Below are 21,033 nucleotides of genomic sequence, written 5' to 3' on the forward strand. Positions count from 1 at the left end.
CGAAGGTGGGAGAGGCTCCTGCCACTGCCGCTGTGCTCGCCAGCCATGAGCCTGGCTTCTGGTTGAGCATTTGCCTGGTGGTCAGTGCATGTCATAGCAACCGGTCGTTCTGCCATTTGGTCGATTTGCATATTAGCCTTTTATTATAGAGGATGTAAGAACTGTACACAGATGTCCATAGTATGATTATTTCTAACAGCTAAGAGTAGAAAAAACCCAAGTGTTCACCAACTGGTGAGCAGATAGACAAAGTATGGTATAGCCTTACATTGACATATTTGGCCATAAAAAAAAGGAATGAAATACTGATACATGCAACAATATTGCTGAACCTTGAAATTATTATTCTGATTGAAACAAGTCAGACACAAATGACTACATATTGTATGATTCCACTTACATGAAACGTCCAGGTGAGGCAAATCTGTAGAGACAGAGAGTGGTAGGGTTGGGGAGTAATTGCATAATGGGGACGGGTTTCCTTTGGGGGAGGAAATGTTGTGGATTTAGATGTGGTGATGCTTGCACATTTCTGCAGTTAGACTAAAGCCACTGAAATGTAGAGGTTAAAAGGGTGGATTTTATGGCTAAACAAAGCTATTAAAAATAAATTTTAAAAGTAAGACAACTAGGTGATCATTGGGCTGAGATGGAGGTCTGGATAACTCTGAAGAGGAAGGTCCGGTAGAAGAGAGGGGAAAGAATAATTAAGCAGGCCGAGAGGAGGCCTGTAAGAATGCCGTGTGCCCGGGCCTTGAATAGAGAGATTCAAGGAGGACTCACTGGGGGGCGTGATCACAAGTGACAAACAGCAGGAAGGCTCAGTGCCAGAGCAGACGGTGTGCCAGAATTTCTGTGGGGTGGACATTCGAGTGTCATGGAGGACTAGGGAGGGCAGTGCACTGGAGTGATGAGGGGAGAAGTGTAATTGTGGATCATGGAGTGAGTGGAGGAGAATAGGAATAAACCACAGGCCCATATTCCCTCATTTGAATCTCAAAATTCAACAGACTCAGAAAATGGAAAGGTTTGTCCATAAAGCCTGACCTAAATGGGTGTGAGCTGATTTATAATCTTCATTTGTCCCACTTTGTGTGAAATTCAGACATTTCACTGCGTAAATAATATTGAATTTGAATGCAGAATGCTTTTATAGGCCCCTGTGGTGATGGTATGAAATACTGTATATAACACATATTCTCTTTCTAAAATTAAACATATCTTTCCATCTGAATTCTAAATTATGTGGCCCCTAAGTGTTGGGGGGAAGGGCCCACAGGTCTGTAGTCTTTGGATGGGTTGGGTTGTAAAGGAAAGGTATGAAATTGGATAGTTGCTAGAGAAGGATTCAGATTCAAGGGCATTTATTCTAAAGGATGGAGAGGACATGAGTATGCTTGTAGGTTAAAATAGAGAGGACGAGGTTGAAAACTTGGTAAATAGAAGCTTTGTAGCAAAGTCTCAAACACGGTGGGGAGGGGAGTGGGAGATGGGATTGGAATGGTTGGCGGTTAGAAGAGGAGGGATCACACATCCTCTGAGACACCAGGAGTGATGTAGACGATAACGGTGGATGTCTCTGTAAGTCAGAAAGAAGGGAAGGTGAGTAAAATCAAATTGAATAGTCATTTGCAGAAGTGGTTAGAGTAGTGGTCGGCAAACTCATTAGTCAACAGAGCCAAATATCAACAGTACAACGATTGAAATTTCTTTTCAGAGCCAAATTTTTTAAACTTAAACTATATAGGTAGGTACATTGTTATTAACTTAATTAGGGTACTCCTAAGGCTTAGGAAGAGCCACACTAAAGGGGCCAAAAACCCGCATGTGGTTCGTGAGCCGCAGTTTGCCGACCACGGGAGAGAATGCTGCTACAGGCCCCCGTGCTGGAAGTAATTGTTGGGGTGAAAGATGGAGCTGACTTAAGAACAAGGGAAAAGATTAGCGGGCAAGACAATGGGTCTAGGGCAAGGTTAGAAACCTTGAAGTGTCTGTGGGACCATTTTTCCCCTTAACTGTGTGATTTTCTCCATCATTGTTCAGCTTCCCACTGACAAGAGTGGAGAAATCTTGGGATTACATTTTACAGAATGAATTCTGTGACAGGAGGTGTTTGGAAGGGAACCAAGAGTTCTGGGGGCTGGTGGTGGGTCTCATAGGTAGAGAAGGAAAGGTGTTGAGTGAAAAGGGCGTGGGACCTCAGTTTTGTTATACATTGAAGACCAGTTATTGAGGAAGAGGGCAATACGAAAGCTAGTACGCTAGGAGGTTGTGGGCAGCATGTGGCATTCAGAATATCCGCATTTCTGGCTGATGATAAGGTTCAGGGTATGATCATAAGAGGCGAAGTGAAGTGGAGGTGAACTTTGTTGGAGTTGAGACTGATGAGGACCTGTGAGGATAGGTATGAGCTCATCCACATAGACTTTGAATTCACTCAGGGTGATGACCTAAGAACTAATCAAATGCCAATATTTTTAGCAAATGTGGAGGGTTAAGTGGAATGTTGGTAAACTTCAGACCAGAACATAGATAAAGTTTTCAAAGGAGATGAGACTTTTATACCAGGCCATCCTTGTAATAGAGCATGGCCTCCTCGCTGCTTCGAGGACTGTGGCGAGTATGGCACCCTCCTGACCCTAGTGTGGGTACTGGGAGAACCAGCAGCTCCTGCTGGCACGAACTGCAGAGGGGCAGTCAGGAGAGCCAGGGAGGCACGGGGCTCTGTATGAGGGGAGAAGCTCTGTATGAGGGGAGAAGTGCAAGGCAGAGTAAGAAGACCGGGTGGTGACCAAATGCGAGGGAAGTTTCATCTTTGCCCAAATCCAGATACCGAATTCACTACAATTAAAAAGTTGTAAGAATTTTTTTCTTTTCTTTTTTTGTTGTTTTGTAGGTGTTCACATTATTTGATACAAAGATATTAATAAATAATGTCATTGTGCTGGTTCAGACCCTTTATTCTGGACTGCTAATATTAAGATTTTCAAAAACTTCATCTTGTTATTACACGCTGGCTATGCTTTGTGTCATCTGCTTATTTGATAAACAGACCCTATTTTCAAGTCACTAATTAAAAAAATAAACTGGCTAGACTGGAGAACTCCTCTTTGTTTATAACAATCAGTTACTTAAATCCAGAGTGTTATTGCACCGGCTGTGGGTACCTCTCCATTGTCCTCCCGCCCAGCAGTTCCAGCGCTGCTCTTCCTCGCCAGTCAGTGCTGGGCAGGCTTCCCTGACCACCAGGGTCCTGATGCCAGGGGTTCTGATGTAGTTGGTCTGGGGCAGAGCCAGGAAATCCATGGTTTTAAAAACTCTGCAGGTGATTCACTGGCAGTCTAATTTGGGTAGGAACCACCAGCGGAACCCACCCACCTTTAGCTTTCATCTCTATAATAGCATTCTGTCAAATGTGAACATACTGTAACTAAGCCATGTCCCTGACTCAACATTCTTTTGTCAAAGTACAAATGAAGTGCTTATAAATATTTTAAAGATATTCAATATAGTGATCAGTTTAAATTATGAAATAATATCATGCCATAACCTTCAAATTAGCAAAGTGTTTAAAAAAAAATCATACCTATAGCTATTGTGAATTACGGTGGGATGGTAACTTGCACACCTTGCTGAGGCGATTATAAATTAATACAGCCTGTGTGGAAAGTAACTTGACAGTATACATAGATAGACTTAAATAGGGGTCACACCCTTTGACCTAGTAATTACATTTCAGAGACCCCGGTATCCAGACTGTTGATTATTGTTAATAATCAGAAATGTGGATCAGTATTTATATGAAAGATATTCATCAGTGTTATAGAAGTATAAAATGAAAGAAAGATAAATGATTACAGGAAATGGTTAAATTTTTCATAGTATCTTCTGATATGATTGGATATCATAGAACCAGTAAAAATTATGTTTATAAAGACATATTTAATATCATGGAAAATTTTAGTTAATAGCATTAGGAGGAAAACAAAGAAAACATCTATAAAATTGATCACAGTCTCATGTGATGAATAACTATTTCAATCAACAATGGACCAAATATACAACAGTGGTCCCATAAGACTATAATGAAGCTGAAAAATTCCCATTACCTAGTGATAGCACAACGTTACCCACATAATGTTGTAACAAACCTACTATGTGATAAAGTACAGTACATACAATTATCTACAATACATGATACTTGATAATTAAATAAGTGACCATAGTACTGGTTTAGGTATTTACTATATTATACTTTACTAGAGGCCTGATGCACAAAATTCGTGCAAGCGTAGGCCTTCCTTCCCCCAGCTGCCGGCACTGGCTTCTTCCCTCTGGTATCCAGGACCCAGGCTTCCCTCGCAGCCCTGGCTTCGTCCAGAAGGTCGTCCGGAAGGACGCCAGTCTGATTAGCATATTACACTTTTATTATTATAGATTGTTATTTTAGAACATGGTCTTTCTACTTATTAAAAAAAAGTTTAATAAAGTATGCCATGTTATGCTGGCAGCATCCTCACACATCTTGTGTTTACTGAGCCTTGCTTGCATCATTTTCTCTGCTTGATTTAATCTCGTGTTGTTTCATGCACTAACCTGCTGTACAGGCTTGCAGCCTAGAACAGTAGGCTGTCCGTCTAACCTAGGTGTGTGTGTAGTAGGCAATACCATCTAGGTTTGAGTACGTGCACTTGGTGATGTTTGCACAAAGACAAAATCGTCTAATGACGCATTTCTCGGAATCTGTCTCCGTCATTAAGTGGCACTGACTATATACAGTTTGGTTTAATTGCATATGTACATATAACATATTTTAGAATACTGAGCAGAAAATTTTTTTATAGTTAATGGTGATTCCTGGGTGGTAGGAATACATGCAGTTTTATTCTTTAGCATTTTGTATTTTCTGTTATCAGCATGTATTACTTTTATTAAGCAAAAATAAAATAAAACTTAAAAATAATAAAATTCTTCCTCGAATCTTTTAGCAAATGGAATAAGGAAAATCCACTTGGGATGAACTATTGTTCTAAGTCAGGGGTGGGCAAACTTTTTGACTCGAGGGCCACAATGGGTTCTTAAACTGGACCGGAGGGCCGGAACGAAAGCATGGATGGAGTGTTTGTGTGAACTAATATAAATTCAAAGTAAACATCATTACATAAAAGGGTACGGTCTTTTTTTTTTTTTTTTTTTTTTTTTTTTAGTTTTATTCATTTCAAACGGGCCGGATCTGGCCCGCGGGCCGTAGTTTGCCCACGGCTGTTCTAAGTACTTGCAAGCCATCTTTCCATTCCAAAACTTTGCCTGCCAAGTTATCAGCATCAGCTTGTGGGAGCTTTTCTTGTTGTTGTTTGCTGTGTTTTTTTTGTTTTGTTTTTTTTAGTAACAGCTTTATTGAGATAAAATTCACCCTTTTAAAGGGTACAGTGGTTTTTAGTTTTTTCATAGGTTGTACAGCCATCACCACACTCTAGTTTCAGAATGTTTTCATCAGCCCAAAAAGAAACCCTGAACTCCTAGCAGTCCCTTCCATTTCCCTTTCCCCTTAGCCCCTGGCAGCCCTAATCTACTTTCTGTTTCTGTGGGTTTGCTTATTCTGGATATTTCATACAAATGCAATCATATAATGTGTGGCCTTTTGCAATATCCTATTAGCTACTCTTCAACTCCTTCTCCCTACGCTTTTAGAGATGTTGTTTATGGTTCTATAATGCTGATCTTTGATCTTCCTAGCCTAACTGTGATTTTACCACCTTTGGCTCAAAACTTCTCATTGAGTCCATGGTTTATTTAATCAGCAGGAACTACTGATTCTAGCATTTAAGGTTTTCTATATTCTGACTCTACAAAGTAGGTATTTACTTAAATATCTGGTAAATGCATGAATTCCGTGAATAAAATGTATTCTGCTTATCTCTCCCTTTCTCCGTCAGAGAAGAAGGGAATGACTATGAGTTAGTCCCATGTCAGGTCACTGATGGGGCAGGAAAAGTTCTCTCCAAAGTTCTGGGCAGTGATCTGTCAGCCTCAGCAGGCTTCACAGTTCAGAAATGGCTTGCTCCTCTTTTGGACATGCTGGCTGGGCAAGAGCGAGCCTTTGTGACACCTCCGAGGTGGCACCTTGAGAAGCAGTGTGGCTCCCTGACTTTGGTGGGGTGCAGCCCACACCATCACCAGGGCCTCCCAGGTTTTAGCTTTGATCCCTGTTGGGACACCTACAGGAGGCAACCAATCAGTCAGTGTTTCTTTCCCATATTGATGTTTCTCTCTCCCTTCCTCTCTCTCTTATTCTCTCTCATCCTCTCTCTCAAATCAATAAACATATCCTCTGGTGAGGATATTAAGAGAAGGAAAAATTGTATCCATTCTTTAATTTCCCCCTCATTACCCTTTGTGTTTTTCATGTGTACAGTATTCATGTGAGTTTTTATTCTTCCTAAATCTTTGACTTGTTGAGATAAGTTCTGTTTCTTATTCGGTGATTGTAGTGTAGTGTCCACTGAGTACAGTACTTTGTCCTTAGCTGCTGCTCAATAATTATCAGTGCAGTTAAACATCAGAAGGAAAAAAATGTGAATCGATTTTTAAATTAAAACCCTATCACTTAGGTTATATGTTTAGTACCAAAAGAAGACCTGAATTCATTAGTAACCTAACCTTATAAAACTCAATTGTCTGGGGCCAAAATGTGTTTTTGCCCTAGGTAATAGTCATTTCTCTAGGTTTTGAAACATTGGCCTAAAACAAAAACCCCAACTAAGGAAGTCATGTGCCTGTGCTATGAGCACGTGTGTGTTGCGATATTGCTGAGAGCTAGCTAACTTAGTTTTCTCCACATCATCTGGCCCAGTTGGAACTAGGATTCAAGTTTCAGCTTAATGAATTCATATCCTTTTTATTTGAGTACCAGCCAAAAGGAATATAATATAGTTAGCTGTTTCTAAGGTGTCAGGCAATTATCTTAATTTCTTTAAAGCTTTATTTCATGCTTATTACTTGCCTGTTATGGTTAAATATAAGGTACCAGCATTCTTCCAGATCTTTATCCATAGGTGTAGTTTTTTTCAAAACAATTATTCTGTATTCTCAATACAAACCCGTTTGAGGACTAATAATTATAAAGCAAAATAAAAAGGTAGAGAACAACAAATTCTACAGTAGGAGGAGTTTGTTTTAATTTTTCATTGCTTATTCTAGACCACCCTTATCCATTATTTACAATGCCTTTTAAGCTCATTTGGGTTTTAGTTTGTATTAACTACCCATGGCCTAGTTAGAAGCTACAATTCTTGAGTTGACACACTTAATTTCACAAAATGCAGTTAATCTCCATCTGGAACTATAAGAGGGGAGAAACCCCTCCATTTACAGCTGTTCGGGGACACTGTGCTCTTCACGACGTTCATCGAGACTGGAGGGCTCACTGGCCTCTGGTCCTGAGGCCAGAGGACCAGGCTTTGCACAATCACAGTAAAACAGTGTGATTGGATTCTACTGAAAGCTGTTCGTGCATCCCAAGTCTGAACCTTAAGCTGAAATATAAATGTCTCATAAGCTACACTGGGAGAGTTTTGATAATCACCAAAACCCAACATTTGAGAGAGAGAAAAATGGTTAAAGTAAGTGTTTTGGCTCATATTTTCAGATACCCAGATAATTTTTAAAATTCTTTAAAAATAATTCTTGTAAATAACTTTATAAATTCTAGTCATTCTCAGTAAATCACAGAGGTATGTGTTATTTGCAAATAAAAATACTTAAGTTGACTTATTATTATAAAACCAATTTGCACTTTTTTTTTTTTTGAGGAGGTGAGGGAGGAGGGGCCTGTTGATCCAAGGCTGCCTTTTCTATTTTTAATGGCAACCGTTGCCTCTTAGCAAATACTGTTTGAAGTTATTGTAATGCTGTGACCAAAAGAGAGCTTGTAGGAATATGCATGGTGAAAAAAATGAACCAGAGGTCCTCCCACCAAACCAAGTGTTTCCTCCTTGCTCCTTTTCCACGTCTGTAGAAGAGTGGCAGAGAACAGAAAGGGCATTGAAAAAGGGGGTATTTCAGAAGTGGACTTATGCAGGTTTTACCCTAAAAAAACATCACTTAAAGGGGCCACAATTGTCCCTTATTTTTTCTTGAACCACAAGCATTTAATTTGGGTCCTATACTTTGTCCCTGGGATATGCCCCTGCTTTCTTTTCCTGTTCGATTAGAGATAAAGAACTCACAAGAAAGTTTGTAGTTAAATAAGCGTGAATGAGAAAAAGGAGGGGGAAATGAGTGCCTTATTCTCATCTCTGGCCCCCAGAAACCGGAGCAGGAGGAAGCAGCCGGGCTGCCTGGGCGGCAGGGCTGGCTGGTGCGGACAGTGGGTGCCAGGCTGCCCTGACGACGCAGGAGAAAGGAGCGTTATTTTCGTTTGATGGACCATGGCCGGGCACTAGGTAGCAGGGGACCTTTCCTTCCTCTTAGGGGAACCTAGGAAGCCTTCGTAAAGAGGATGGCTTTTCAGCTGTACTTGAAGGGTGAGGCTTTCCTAAGGAAGAAGAGCAGTTTAGTAACCTTTACTGGAAGGTGTTTGTGATTTATGTGTTTTTCTTGCTTTTTAAGAGTCACATCAGTAGGAGAAAAAACATGAGAAAGTTCTTGTAGTTAAGGAAAAGAGGATGACATAAGGAGGACTCCAAAACGGCCAAGCCTGCCTGCCTCCCTCCCTCCTTCCTCCTTTCTTTCTTCCTTTTTTTTAAACTCATAAAAGTCTGATGTGTTAATGAAAGGAAATTTGGAAAATACGGAAATTAAATTACACCAATAGTGCCCATCAAAAAAATATAACTGCTGGTGAGTTTTTCTTCCAATTTTTTTCCTATAAATTAATTTTCCTCTCCACTGTATTCACCATCGGCTTGCATTATTTCACATTTACATGCTGCTAAACTCAACCTACCATAATATCTGCGATTTATTAAATAAGCCCTGAATAAGTGCCAGTCTCTGTTCTATGCCCCTCACATTTCATGCTCTCAACAAACTTAGAAAGTTGTGTATTATTATTTCTACACTTTTACAAATGAAGCAGCTTAGGTCCAAAGAGGTCAATGAGCATAATTGGCATAACTAATATGCGATATTCCTGGGATTCCAAACCAGAGTTGACACGGAGGATGTGCTCTAAGCCACTACATTTTATAGCTTTTCATGAATTTTATTTTAATGGTATCATAATAAAGAAATTCTTCTATGAATCCTGAGAGTTCTGTTCGAAAGTCTCTGCTCAGATGTCACTCTATCAGGAATTTCCTGATCACTATTTAAAATAGCACCCTCAGCTCCATCTACCTTGTACTCTATCCTAACCCTGCCTATTTTTCTTTATAGCACTCACCACTACCCGATATAGTAAATGTTTGTTTGTTTTACTATTTCTCCTTTCCCTCCTTCCTCTTTAGAATATAAGAGTCATGGACAAAAAGACTTCATTTGTTTTGTTCATTGCTATCTCCCTCAATACCTAGAACCATGCATGGCACCTAATAGATATTTCATACTTGTTGAATGGTGGAATGACCTGCCTCCAGGTTAGCTTTATGTAAATGCCGAATTTCTTATCAACCTCCATTGGAACTGATAGGCTGGAATAACCACCTGCTCGTACCTCTCCCTCGCCGCCCCCCCCCCCCCTCTGCTTCCCCACCCCTGCCCCTTAGTCACAGGTTAATCACCTGTCAATCACAGGACTGATGTTGCTGTTCACCAGTGCCCCGGGCTGATGGGCAACTCAGAACGCCCCACACGTCTGCCCCCACAGTGGTATTGCATGTTTACCAAGAGCCAGCTTCTTGTCCATACTGGTTTATGCCAGTTAAACTTGTTATTGTAATTTCATCATTTAATTAAATATTATATAACTGATTAACTATGCGTTTGAAAAGACATATGTTTCTATAAAAGCTAAGATGAATGCTTTTAAAAACTCAGGCAAATGGATGAAAATTGCTGTCAAATAGGTATATGCAGTACATCTAAGCAGGGGGAAAAATAGTAAAAATTGATACCACATAAGCTCTTATAAGAATCTAAGTGTCTATAAGTTCTAGCTCTGTTTTAATTAAAATTGGCAATAGTAGACAATGCCTTAATGGATAACATTTATGAAAAAAAAAAGATTCCAGTGGAGACTGATACTCAAATATATATTTTTGTTTAAAGTTCAAATGAAAGGATTAAAGTAATAGGTATTTTCTATAATTGCTCTTGATAAATGACTTTTTGAACTTAATCAATTACTACTTCTGATTCTATAGGAAAAGAGGCTTTTACTATTCTAAATGAAATTCAGCATTCTTGGTGTGCTCAAGATAATTCCTAGCTGGTTTTGTTATTTCAGTAACTTCATAGTGATTCAATAATAATAATACTTCATTTCTCATCAGCAAATAATTATTGATAAGCCGAGGCATGATTTCCTCTTTGCACTAGAACATGAGCTTCGGGACAGGGACCTCTGTCTTTTGTTCACGGCTTTCTCTCCAATGTCTCCAACAGTGCCTGGCGCGTTATTTCTTGACTGGATAGGTGAAAGATTCTAAAGTATGTACGTTTGTTACAGCGAGAAGTGTTTTATATTTTACCTCGATATCACTGTATTTTTAGCAAAAAGAAACATACTTTTGAATTAATGTATTGATTGTTTATAAAACTAAGATTAACTGCTTTATATAATAGACATATGTTTATGTTTTTCTCTTCAATGAACATGTTGAAGTATAGGAACCTCTGAAGGGGAATTAGTCAATAATGTGACTATATTTTGCTCGGTGATGGGTGATCTCTAGACTTAGTGAGGTGATTACATTGTACAGTATAGCATTGTTAAGTCACTATGCTGTACACCTCAAACTAATATAATCTTGTATGTCAGCTATATTAAAACAATAATTTTTTTTAAAGTATAGGCTCCTCAGTGCTTGTGTTACATTGGTTAGGAATTGAGGGATTGATTGGGATTCTTTTGTGAGCTCTAAAACTTGTGTGGCCTTGGTCAGGTTATTTTCTTTCTCCTGTACCTCAGTTTCCTCATCTGTAAAATGGTGAAAACCATAGGTTGTTAGAGGAATTAAAGGAGTTCATATTTATAAAGTGTGTAGAGAATGCCTGCCAAGGTGGTTAGCACTTAATAAATGATAGTTGTTATCATTGCACTTGAGTTTGACTCCTGGCCTGTCTTTCTTTTTTTTTTTTTTAATCTGTGTGGTTTGGGCAATTTACTTATGGAAATAGGTTAGAGAGGTTAGATAAACCTGCAAGAGGTGCGTAATAAGTACTCAATAAATGTTAGAAAGAAAAAAAAAGCAGGCAGTGTCATATGGGAGAGGACATTCATTTATTTATTTAAAAACGTTTTACAATTGAAATAATAAAAATACTTTTATGCAGATACAGACTGTCTTGCCTTTGTCATTTCAGTAAATTTTCCTCATAGATTAGAAAGGTTTCTTTAATCTCATAAAGAAGTTTAAAATGGGTTTCATAATAACGAAAGATAATTGACTTTTAATCTGGACAAGTTTTGAATGCAAAAATGTCAAACACAAGCACCACATTGTAGTGCTTAGTTTGATGACTTCGTCCAGAATCCGAGGCTGGCAGTGAAAACTGGTTTTCTGAGTATTAATAGGGACTAAGTACACCGGGCTTGACTTGACAGGGAGGGAAATGCTCACATTATGCAAGGAATGCAGCTTCTTCCCGGGATGTTTTCTCATTTGAGGCCTATTAAAACCTCGTCTTGCTATTCCTGGCCATCTTAGCACCACTGACGTCGCTGGATTATAATCAGCCCACTGAGTGGCTATATTAAGGAGCGGGCCTGTGAGAATTGAGAAAGTGGAAACCGTCTTGTCCCCCAGTGTCAGACTAGACATCCCCCCTGTTGGTAGTGACCGTTTACATCAGCTCTCCACTACTCACAGATTCTGCACTGAAATTCACTACGAGAAAACGAGAGGATTTTTCCTTCTTTAAGAGAGATGCAGGTGATGGAATCATTACAGCAGAATATTTGTGTAGCAGTGAGCATGAATTTAGCATTGATTTGATTATTGCAGCGTGTGTTCCAGAGCGGCTGCCGCCCATTTGCAGCCTAATGTGTTTATTACAGTCTTCCCGGTGGCATCTTGGAAGTGTCTTCCAACTAAAAAATTCATGAGCATTATTGGCTTTCAGTCAGAATATGGAATATGTCTTCAAGTCACCGTCTAAAACACCACTTTAAGGCCATTATACAAAAGTAAATCTACGAGCGGCACATATTGAAAAGGAAGGAATTCTTAGCTTAAACATTTGTTTATACACTGTTATTATTGTTCTGGGGAGTAAGAAAGAGCCTAAGAGAAGGTAGGTGCTGAACTATTTTACTCAGAACAGAGTGGTTGTAGTTGTAGGATATGTCATTTTCTTTAAGCTCCTCTCCACCTGTAAACTGTTAGTGAGGTATTATTAAAAAAATCATATTCTAATAGTAGTATGTATTTGGCTTATTGCAGCTAATTTTCAAAAAGTAAAGTATACAGTAAGTAGCTTAAAAGTTGTGAAGTTAAACTGAGAAGGTTTGCAAATAAGATGCCTTTATTCTGGATTTACTTGAAGCAAATCTCTTAAAACTTTGCAACTACTGTCACTGTTTGAACCAATGTGCGGTTTTATGAGTCTGAATCTGTAAATACAGACTGTAATATGTGAGGTAAATTAAAATGTTATTGTGTGAAAAGTAAGAGGCAATCTAGTGTTTGGTAAACATGAAGTTAAAAGTGTTCTTAGGATCTAATAAAAAGTAATAATGCTTGGGGGAAATAATATACTATTTTTGAGGCTGAAATTTATTTAGGAAACATTGTATGGCATCTCCTATGACTTGGAAATGCACCCCTTGTTTTGCCAGTGGGAAGAACATGTTTGATTTTTCTATGTGTTCTCGTCCCTGAATTGATAAATCCTCATAGGCCTACGTCTACTTCTGTTGTACTGGCACGTGATTCTTCTTGGTTTGCTTGTTTGTATGAATCAGCAATATATTCTTGCATAATATGCATATTTGCTGCAGAGAATATTTAACTTTTACCAAAAGTTAGGGTCTTGCCAAAATAATGTCTACTTTGGGTGGTTTTGCCCAGTTGACAGTGTTTGGAAAGAGGTATTTCCCTCTGTTGATTTGATGTCTCTACTTCTGTATCATATGACTGGCTTTCAAGGCTGGCCCACTTTTTGCTACCTTTCTCGGGCATCTAATCCTAAAAGCACATTTTGTATATTTAAGCATTAGATACCACTGTGCTTTCTCATGCTTATCAGGGTCTGGCCCAGAAATTTTGCTTTTGTAACATAAAGAGATCCCTTCTGCAGCACAGTGTACTTTGAGGGAGAAACTGTTTCGAGTGTAGAATGAACTCCTGATAAAGAAATAGTGACTGCATCTTTTTTATTTTTAATATATTTTTATTTATTTCAGAGAAGAAGGGATAGAGAGATAGAAACATCAATGATGAGAGAGAAGCCGAAACCGGTTTGGCTCAGTGGATAGAGCGTCGGCCTGCAGACTGAAGGGTCCCAGGTTCGATTCCGGTCAAGGGCATGTACCTGGGTTGCGGGCACATCCCCAGTGGGAGATGTGCAGGAGGCAGCTGATCGATGTTTCTCTCTCATCGATGTTTCTAACTCTCTATCTCTCTCCCTTCCTCTCTGTAAAAAATCAATAAAATATATTTTAAAAAAAAATGATGAGAGAGAATTATTGATTGGCTGCCTCCTGCACGCCCTCCACTGGGGATTGAGCCCGCAACCTGGGCACGTGCCCTTGACTGGAATCGAATGCGGGATCCTTCAGTTCGCAGGCTGATGCTCTGTCCGCTGAGCCAAACCAGCTAGGGCAGTGACTGCATCTTTAACTGTGTACCTCTGAGGATGGAGGGCTCTGAAAGAGTATCTTTTCCTAATGAATTTAATGGAATAGAAATGGAAAGGTGTCTAAGTAAGGATTTACATACACATTCAATATTACTTGAGCATTTCTTCATCTTACAAAGTTGGTAAAAGATCAGACTGCAGGTGACAGCACAATGCCATGTACTGTCTCTTATAGAGAGGGGGCAGGAACAATCTGGAAGGCCTTGGGAGCTGTGGAAGCCTTCTCATGAAGAACTGGCTGATTTCTCAGGCGGCTCCTCCTCCGCTAGGTGTTGATAGGAGAAGCTGTGTCAACAGCTCTTTGTACGTCAGTTCATTATAAATTTCATTTCAAGGTAAGCAATTTCAGAGAACGCCTTTGTGAAAATATTTTTTGGAACTAGCAATAGAGATCTGGTGTTTGACCACTTATTATGTTTGCATTTCAGCAACAACATTATCCTTATTTATTCTTTTACTAAATTTGTTCAGCGTACGATAAATCTGTCAGTTTTATAGGCCTCACGTGGAAGATGGCCAATTCTGATAAGAGATAATATGCACATTATCATTTACATCAATTCTGCAGGATTAACCAGATTTAATGGTATGAGGCTATGTTGTGAGCGACAGCTTCCTTAGCTTAGAAGTTACATTGATGAATTCCGTGCAAGAAGAGTGCTTTTTATTTTCAGTTGTGTTAAGGTTTAACATTTTCCTTTCCTTTCCTGTCAATATGGTAAGGATTTAACTGGCATTGTTCATCCCTCCCAGAATATTGTTACTTAAAAAAAACTGTTAATCTTGTGCAGAAACTCTAAGGTCTGCTTTATACCAGTTGCTCTCAGAGGGTGGCCGGGAGGCGTGCTGTCCCAGTGAGCAGGACTGTGGTCGTGTTGGAGATGGCAAGAAGGGACAAGTCGGAACTTCTTTTCCAGTCTTGTCCTTCCACAACCCCCAACATCTGGGAGAAACTCTTCTCAGTGACTGGAATTACCATCAGTTACGACCCAAGAGCTTGCTTGTGTCGTTTTCAGTTTTTCTGATTTATGTTGAACAGTTTCAGCATTGAGAGTGAAACGCTCAAGAATTTTAATTTCCTGTGAATGCTGAAAACATGCAGAACTTTGAAGGAACTCTTAGTTTAGGCCTGCTTACAAAATGAAATTTCTAAACCTTCAGGGCTGCTCTTCACTACTTTTTCTCTCCTACCTTTTCGTCGGAGATTATTTCACTTTGATCTACAAAAATGCCTTAAAACTCACCCATCCACATAGTTTCTTTTATTTTAGATGGTTTTTCCAAGTGTACGTGCACACTAGAAGTCATAGGCCTACCTACCTATGTAATCTATTGCTCTATCTATCTGTGCTTTTTATCGGAGTCACTTGAGTGGGGGGAAATTAACTCACCTAAGCCCCAACCACACCTTCTGGTGTGAAATACTAGCATTGCTGGCAGCTGAGCTCACATCGGGCGTGAAGCTCTATTTGCGCGCCTCATTAGTGAGGCTAACTGTTATTTATTTGGTTCACCCACTGAAGAGCAGGACATAAACTCTGCTCCAGGATTACATCCACTCTGGCCCTGTGGCAGGCAAGAGGCAGTGTGGGAGCCGGCTACCGCCTGTCACCACCTTGCTCTCCCTCCTCTCCTCCCTGCTCAACCCTAAATTCACTGCCTTTCCTTTTTATTCCACCTGGGAATCTGTGGGGCTTTTCACCTTGGTTGAGGAGCAGTGATTCCGGGGCCTCCCCAGCCTCATGTTCGTGGCAGGCAGGGTGCGTCCACCTATCCGTGGCCAGTTACTACAGATCGCCCCCTGTCTTTTTTCTCCTTTAGGTAGTTTAAAGGGTGGTTGGCATCATGTACTGGGCATACACAGCCCAGGACAATTGCTCAGAAAAGGAACATATGGGGCAGACACAGAAAAATAAGGACACAGGCATGTTCATAAAGCTGAAATGTTTAGGTTTTAAGGGAATGTATTCAAGGTACCATCACATAAGAAAAGGAAAAACTTGGCTCTTCAAAAGGAAACTAATGATGTTTTAAAACTACAATTACAGTGGTTTGTGAGCCAGCCTTCAGTAGGTACAAGTAAAATATAAACAGTCTGCTAAAATGGCCTTAATATACATAAACCAGAAAACATTCGCTCCTTGCTTCACTCACTGTCTCCTAGTCCCTTGTTGAATACCTCAGTGCCGTGTCCGCATGCAAAGGTACAATTATCCGTGTCTCTATTGGGGGAACTTAAAAGTAGACAATGCTGATGCTAAATCCCAAAGTTTGTACATACGACTTAAGTAAAATGGTCACATTGTAATTGTCTGTTGAAAAACTTTCTGATCTTTCTGATAGAACTATACTTTTTAATATACATCAACAAACTTATCACATACACCTACAATACGGGGCATTTTGTTATATGTTGAGGGTTACAGGTGCATGATAAAAATTTACTTGAAATCTTAGGATTTATAGAAGGCTGCTTCCAGGGTAAAAAGTTCCTGGGATTTTTCTGATGGTGGTGGCGGTGGCGGTGTTGGAAGCTTTCTTAGATTGGATGAGTAATGTTTTTTGTCACATGCTCATGAGTGAAACCCTGGGAATTGTGGTTCCAAGAGAAATACAGAAAAAATACAGAGTGTAGGGCATCACCTGGGAAGAGTTTGGTGTCCAGGTTTTTGTTTGGCCTCTGGGCTTCTTTCCTGGGCGTCACAGTCAGAGGAGTGCATACGGCTGTATGACACCCTCACCTTTTACTTGTTTCTCTCCCCCTCACCTGGTTTTCTTCTGGAGAGAACATTCCTCCGTGCTCCTCACACACCAGCTTGGCGGACCAAGGCTCAGTGAGTGCATGATGTGTAGGGGAGGTCTTGCTGCTTCCCCCACCTGACCTGTGACTGCGTGATTAGAGGAAGATTGGCTTATTTGATGGGAGACCCTTTGCTGTACGTTTCTGTGAAGAGCAGGAGTGGGTCGGCCTGGGTCTCCGTCCCAGTTCTTGCTAATCCGCTCCCCAGCCCTGTGCCGGAGATGCTGCTGATTACCCCATTTTACAGAAGAGGTCATTAAGGCATGAGAGGCGGCTTCGTAAGGTCCCACCAAGAGGTGCAGTTGGACATGGATGCTGGCCATTTGCTTCTCAGCCCTACTGCCACTCATGGTCCGGTTTTGATGATTAAGTTCTATCTGTAAATTTCTTGGTACAGAGTGAATGCTAAATGAATAGTAACTAAATACAGATTATGCCTATTATCAGCCCAGAATTCTGACGACAGTGCAGGACCTTGGGGCTTGTTACACTGCTCCGGGCAGCAGAAAGCTCAGGCCTTGGCTTTCAGATTCGTCCCCTCCTGTGTGACCTGTTGAATACAATGTGCAATTGGTGCGAACTTCCTCTGCTGCTACAGTGTTTCTTCGTCCTACTTACACGTGACTCCTAAAAAAATTAACTCCGCTGCCCCCTTGAGTCAGAGTTGAGTCCAGAAGGAGTGATTGTAGTGAGCCTGAGCATCCCGGATTACGAGGAGGGGACAGGAGGAGGGGACAGGTGGGCCGTGTGATCGGTAGGTGACAGCGATACAGTGGTCACTCTCAGGTGGTGTTTTCTTAGCCCACCCTCCTCTTTCTCAAATTCTTGACCTTCCACCGACTTGCCCTTCCCTCCGATTTTTCCAACCTGGAAAGGAAGAAAAGCCGCCACAGAAAGAGAAGGAGGGTGGAGGTGATTTTAGGAGCCTGGGGGACAGAAGGCAGAGGAAATAGCATGGAATTGAGCTCTAGGAAATACTTTTACAGGCTGGATAAAACCTTTTGGGCTGCCGTTTGTTTGTTTGTTTGTTTGTTTGTTTATTGGGGGGAGGGGCAGTTAGCAGTTATTGAACACCTTGAGTAACAACTGTCTATGTCAGGGGTCCTCAAACTACGGCCTGCGGGCCACATGCGGCCCGCCGAAAACATTTATCCGGCCCGCTGGGTGTTTTTGCCGCTGCTGTGTGCATAGGAATTTGTTCATAGTTTGTTTTAAACGATAGTCTGGCCCTCCAACGGTCTGAGGGACAGTGACCTGGCCCCCTGTTTAAAAAGTTTGAGGACCCCTGCTCTATGTCCTCAAAACCTTTCTCAGTCTCTTCGTTAGTTTGTTGAGAACTCAGCCTCTATTGGTGTTGGATTTGCATATTTAAACATTATTTGGATTCTACTAATGATGAACACACTGTTTCTTATTATATGTCCTTATATTTTCTTACTGGAAGGTATTCAGCCAGCAGGAGCCAGTAATTCTCCTCCTCGGTTAGGGTCAGTAATGTTACCTGATTTTTTTTAGTATATCTTAAAACCTTGGGTGATAGCAGCAAGAACCCACGGAGGGCTGGGGAGGGAGTCAGGGATGTGACAGGAAGCCGTGGCTGGGAGGTGTGCTCAGGTAGGTGAGCTGCCCTGGGTGGAGCACTGAGGGAGGAGCAGGGAGGTAGGAACCTCCTGTTAGAGGGCCACTGCTTAGGGAGGCCTTGTGCGGGCCTAGGAGAGAGGTGTCATATCTCCCTGGTCGGATTTGGAAACGTCCAACTTTGTGGCGTGGCACTACCTCTTCCCAGAGCAGTCTGTCATGGGTGAGCTATTGCAGCACGGGCTTCGCATTGGCCAACCCAAAACAGAGACTGGGAGGAGCCCCTTACAACACCTGTAGTTTCCACATGTACAAGAGCGCGCCTGAAACTGGAGGCTGGTGCAGAAACCAGGGCCAGCAGTTGTGGTTCATGGTACTGATGAAATACGAGGCCTGGTGAAAGGGTATGGGCCCAGTGAGGTAGGCTTGTTTGTTTTTATGAATTGTAACCTTTACGTTTGCTTAACCTTTTAACAAGATTTTTTTTTTAAAAAGCAGCCTTTTTGTTAAAAGTTATACTCGAACATCAGTCAAAACCGTTGTCAAATTTGATAGGAGTCAAAGTTTTTTCATTATTGGTAAGTTGATCAGACACTTGATCATCAGCTCTTTTCACTTTCCCCCTTGTTTTCTGTTTTAGTTGCTGATATGTGTTCAAGATGAGTGGGATGGGAGAAAACACCTCTGACCCGTCCAGGGCAGAGACAAGAAAGCGCAAGGAATGTCCTGACCAGCTCGGACCCAGGTTAGAGGATTGCCCACAGTAGCCACATGCGGCTTCTTTGATAATTGTTGCACTGATTTTACGCCTATTTGATACTGTGATTGGTTTTTCTCCTTAACAGTTAATCAAATATGTATTATTTAGCTGACATTTTGGAGATGCTAATCAGTTACAGATCTTATTATTTTTTCTAAGAAGAGAAAAGCTAAATTCTTCTGATATCCCCTGAGTACTTGACGCTTAAAACCTCTTTATTCCATAATCTTGAGCTTTTCACACTCTTTTCTGTTCGATCACACTGTCATAAAGACAAGAAGATCCCAAACTAAAAGGATTGCAGTTAATTTTATACTGGGTTTTGTTTGTTTGTTTGTTTTAATGAGCAAGACATGAAATGTTATATCCGCTTGCTTTGATTTTATAACAAAGACTGTGGCTCTGCAGTGAGCACAGCAAAAAGTTTTACAGCAAGTTCCATGTCATATATTATGGGTGGATGTATGAGTTGTTATAGCCTCCGTGCAGGATAATTTAGCAGTACCTTTTTAAAGTTATAAATGCATATTCTCGTTGAACTAACAGTGTTCCTCTTCTAGGAATTTTCCAACAGTATACTTTTACATGTGCAAAATTATGTATGTTTGAGCTTACTTCTAACAGTGTTGTTCATCATTGCAAAAAAGTTAGGAAAAACCTAAATACTTGTAGGCTTGTATTTAAACTATTTAAATGTCTATAACCTGGAACACAATACAGGTTATTGTGAAAAAGAATGTGGTCATTATTAATGGGATGACATGAAAAAAATATGTTAAGAATATTTAAATCATGTCATTGACTTTAAAATTTAAATAGAAAGAGCAACTATTAAATGGCCAGTAAAATGATGAGATGAGGAACAGCAGGGAAGAGGACTAGAGATCGTCATTAAGAGAGGAAGAGAAGGAGAAAGAGCAAAGAGCCAGTGTTTTATATTTCCTTCTCTCCTTGTAGTGCCAAGCAAAATAAGCCTGTTAAGTCACCACTGTCCACATCCCAGCTCCTGTGTGTTGCCTCTAGATTCCCTAGTACTTCCTGGCTAACCACAGTCTGTCAGTCAAACTGCCTGCGGTGCTCAGAGCCCTCCTCCAGCAGGCAGTGTGGTAAACTGGCGTGTTCCTGTGGAGGGGCGTTCTCTGTGCAGGTGCCATGGGGGTGGGGGGGAGGGGGTGACTCCAGCCCTCTCCCTGGCACTCTCCCATCTTTGTAGCACAGCTCCCCCTTCACCTATTTGTCATTTACTTATTGTCTTGGGGAGTGAGAGAGGGGAGAGAGAGAGGGAGGGAGGAAGAGGTGGGTATAGGGGTCCAGAAGGGGAACTTGGCTCCTACACAAATTCTAGCCACTCCCTCCCTTTCCCTGCACTTAATCAGCTAGAATTGAGGAATACACATGAGACTTAAGAAAACCAAATTCAGGTCTTTGCTCTACTGGGTGATCTTGGACAAATGGTATAACCACTGTAAAATGGGGAAATTATATTCTATCTTAGGTTTATTAGTTGGTGAAAATGAATCTAATATTTAGAAGCTAATATATGGAAGTCTACTACAAACTACAGGATTTTATAAACTACTGTTAAATGCAGATAATACCAATTTGTTAAAAATACAGAAAGTGGCTACATTAAACAATTTGCTTTGTTTATATATTGTATTGTTTGAATGTCTTTTAGTGGGCCCTCTACTGTACTCGAGAACAAAAAGGTCCACTGTTATTATCAAAGGGAACTCTTGAATTTGCTGTTTATCAAATTCAAATGAGAAGATCTTGTCAGTTTTTTCCCCTCCCTACCATTAACGTTTTAAAACTTTAGTTGAACTTGGATCGTTTGTTTATATTTTGCATGTCATTCAGCTTGGACAGTTAACAACTACCCTGGTCAGTTTCGCTTTTGTTTCTAGTGGTACTGTGGTTTTTGCATTATCTA

General features: G+C 40.7%; 1 protein-coding gene across 6 annotated transcripts in view; it reads left to right on the plus strand.

Moving 5' to 3' along the window:
• NCOA2 (nuclear receptor coactivator 2) overlaps nucleotides 1–21,033 on the plus strand; it is a 268,578-nt gene that overhangs the window by 159,342 nt on the left and 88,203 nt on the right. For all 6 annotated transcript variants that reach the window (XM_070392625.1, XM_070392631.1, XM_070392628.1 and 3 more), the window contains one exon: nucleotides 18,981–19,085. In XM_070392625.1, coding sequence (XP_070248726.1) covers nucleotides 19,000–19,085 — 86 coding nt within the window. In that variant the 5' untranslated portion in view covers nucleotides 18,981–18,999. The remainder of the gene's footprint in view (nucleotides 1–18,980; nucleotides 19,086–21,033) is intronic.

The sequence above is a fragment of the Myotis yumanensis genome, unplaced genomic scaffold (assembly GCF_028538775.1).
Source record: "Myotis yumanensis isolate MYYU_CA2020_CCGP unplaced genomic scaffold, mMyoYum1.0.hap1 SCAF_15, whole genome shotgun sequence".
Taxonomy (NCBI): domain Eukaryota; kingdom Metazoa; phylum Chordata; class Mammalia; order Chiroptera; family Vespertilionidae; genus Myotis; species Myotis yumanensis.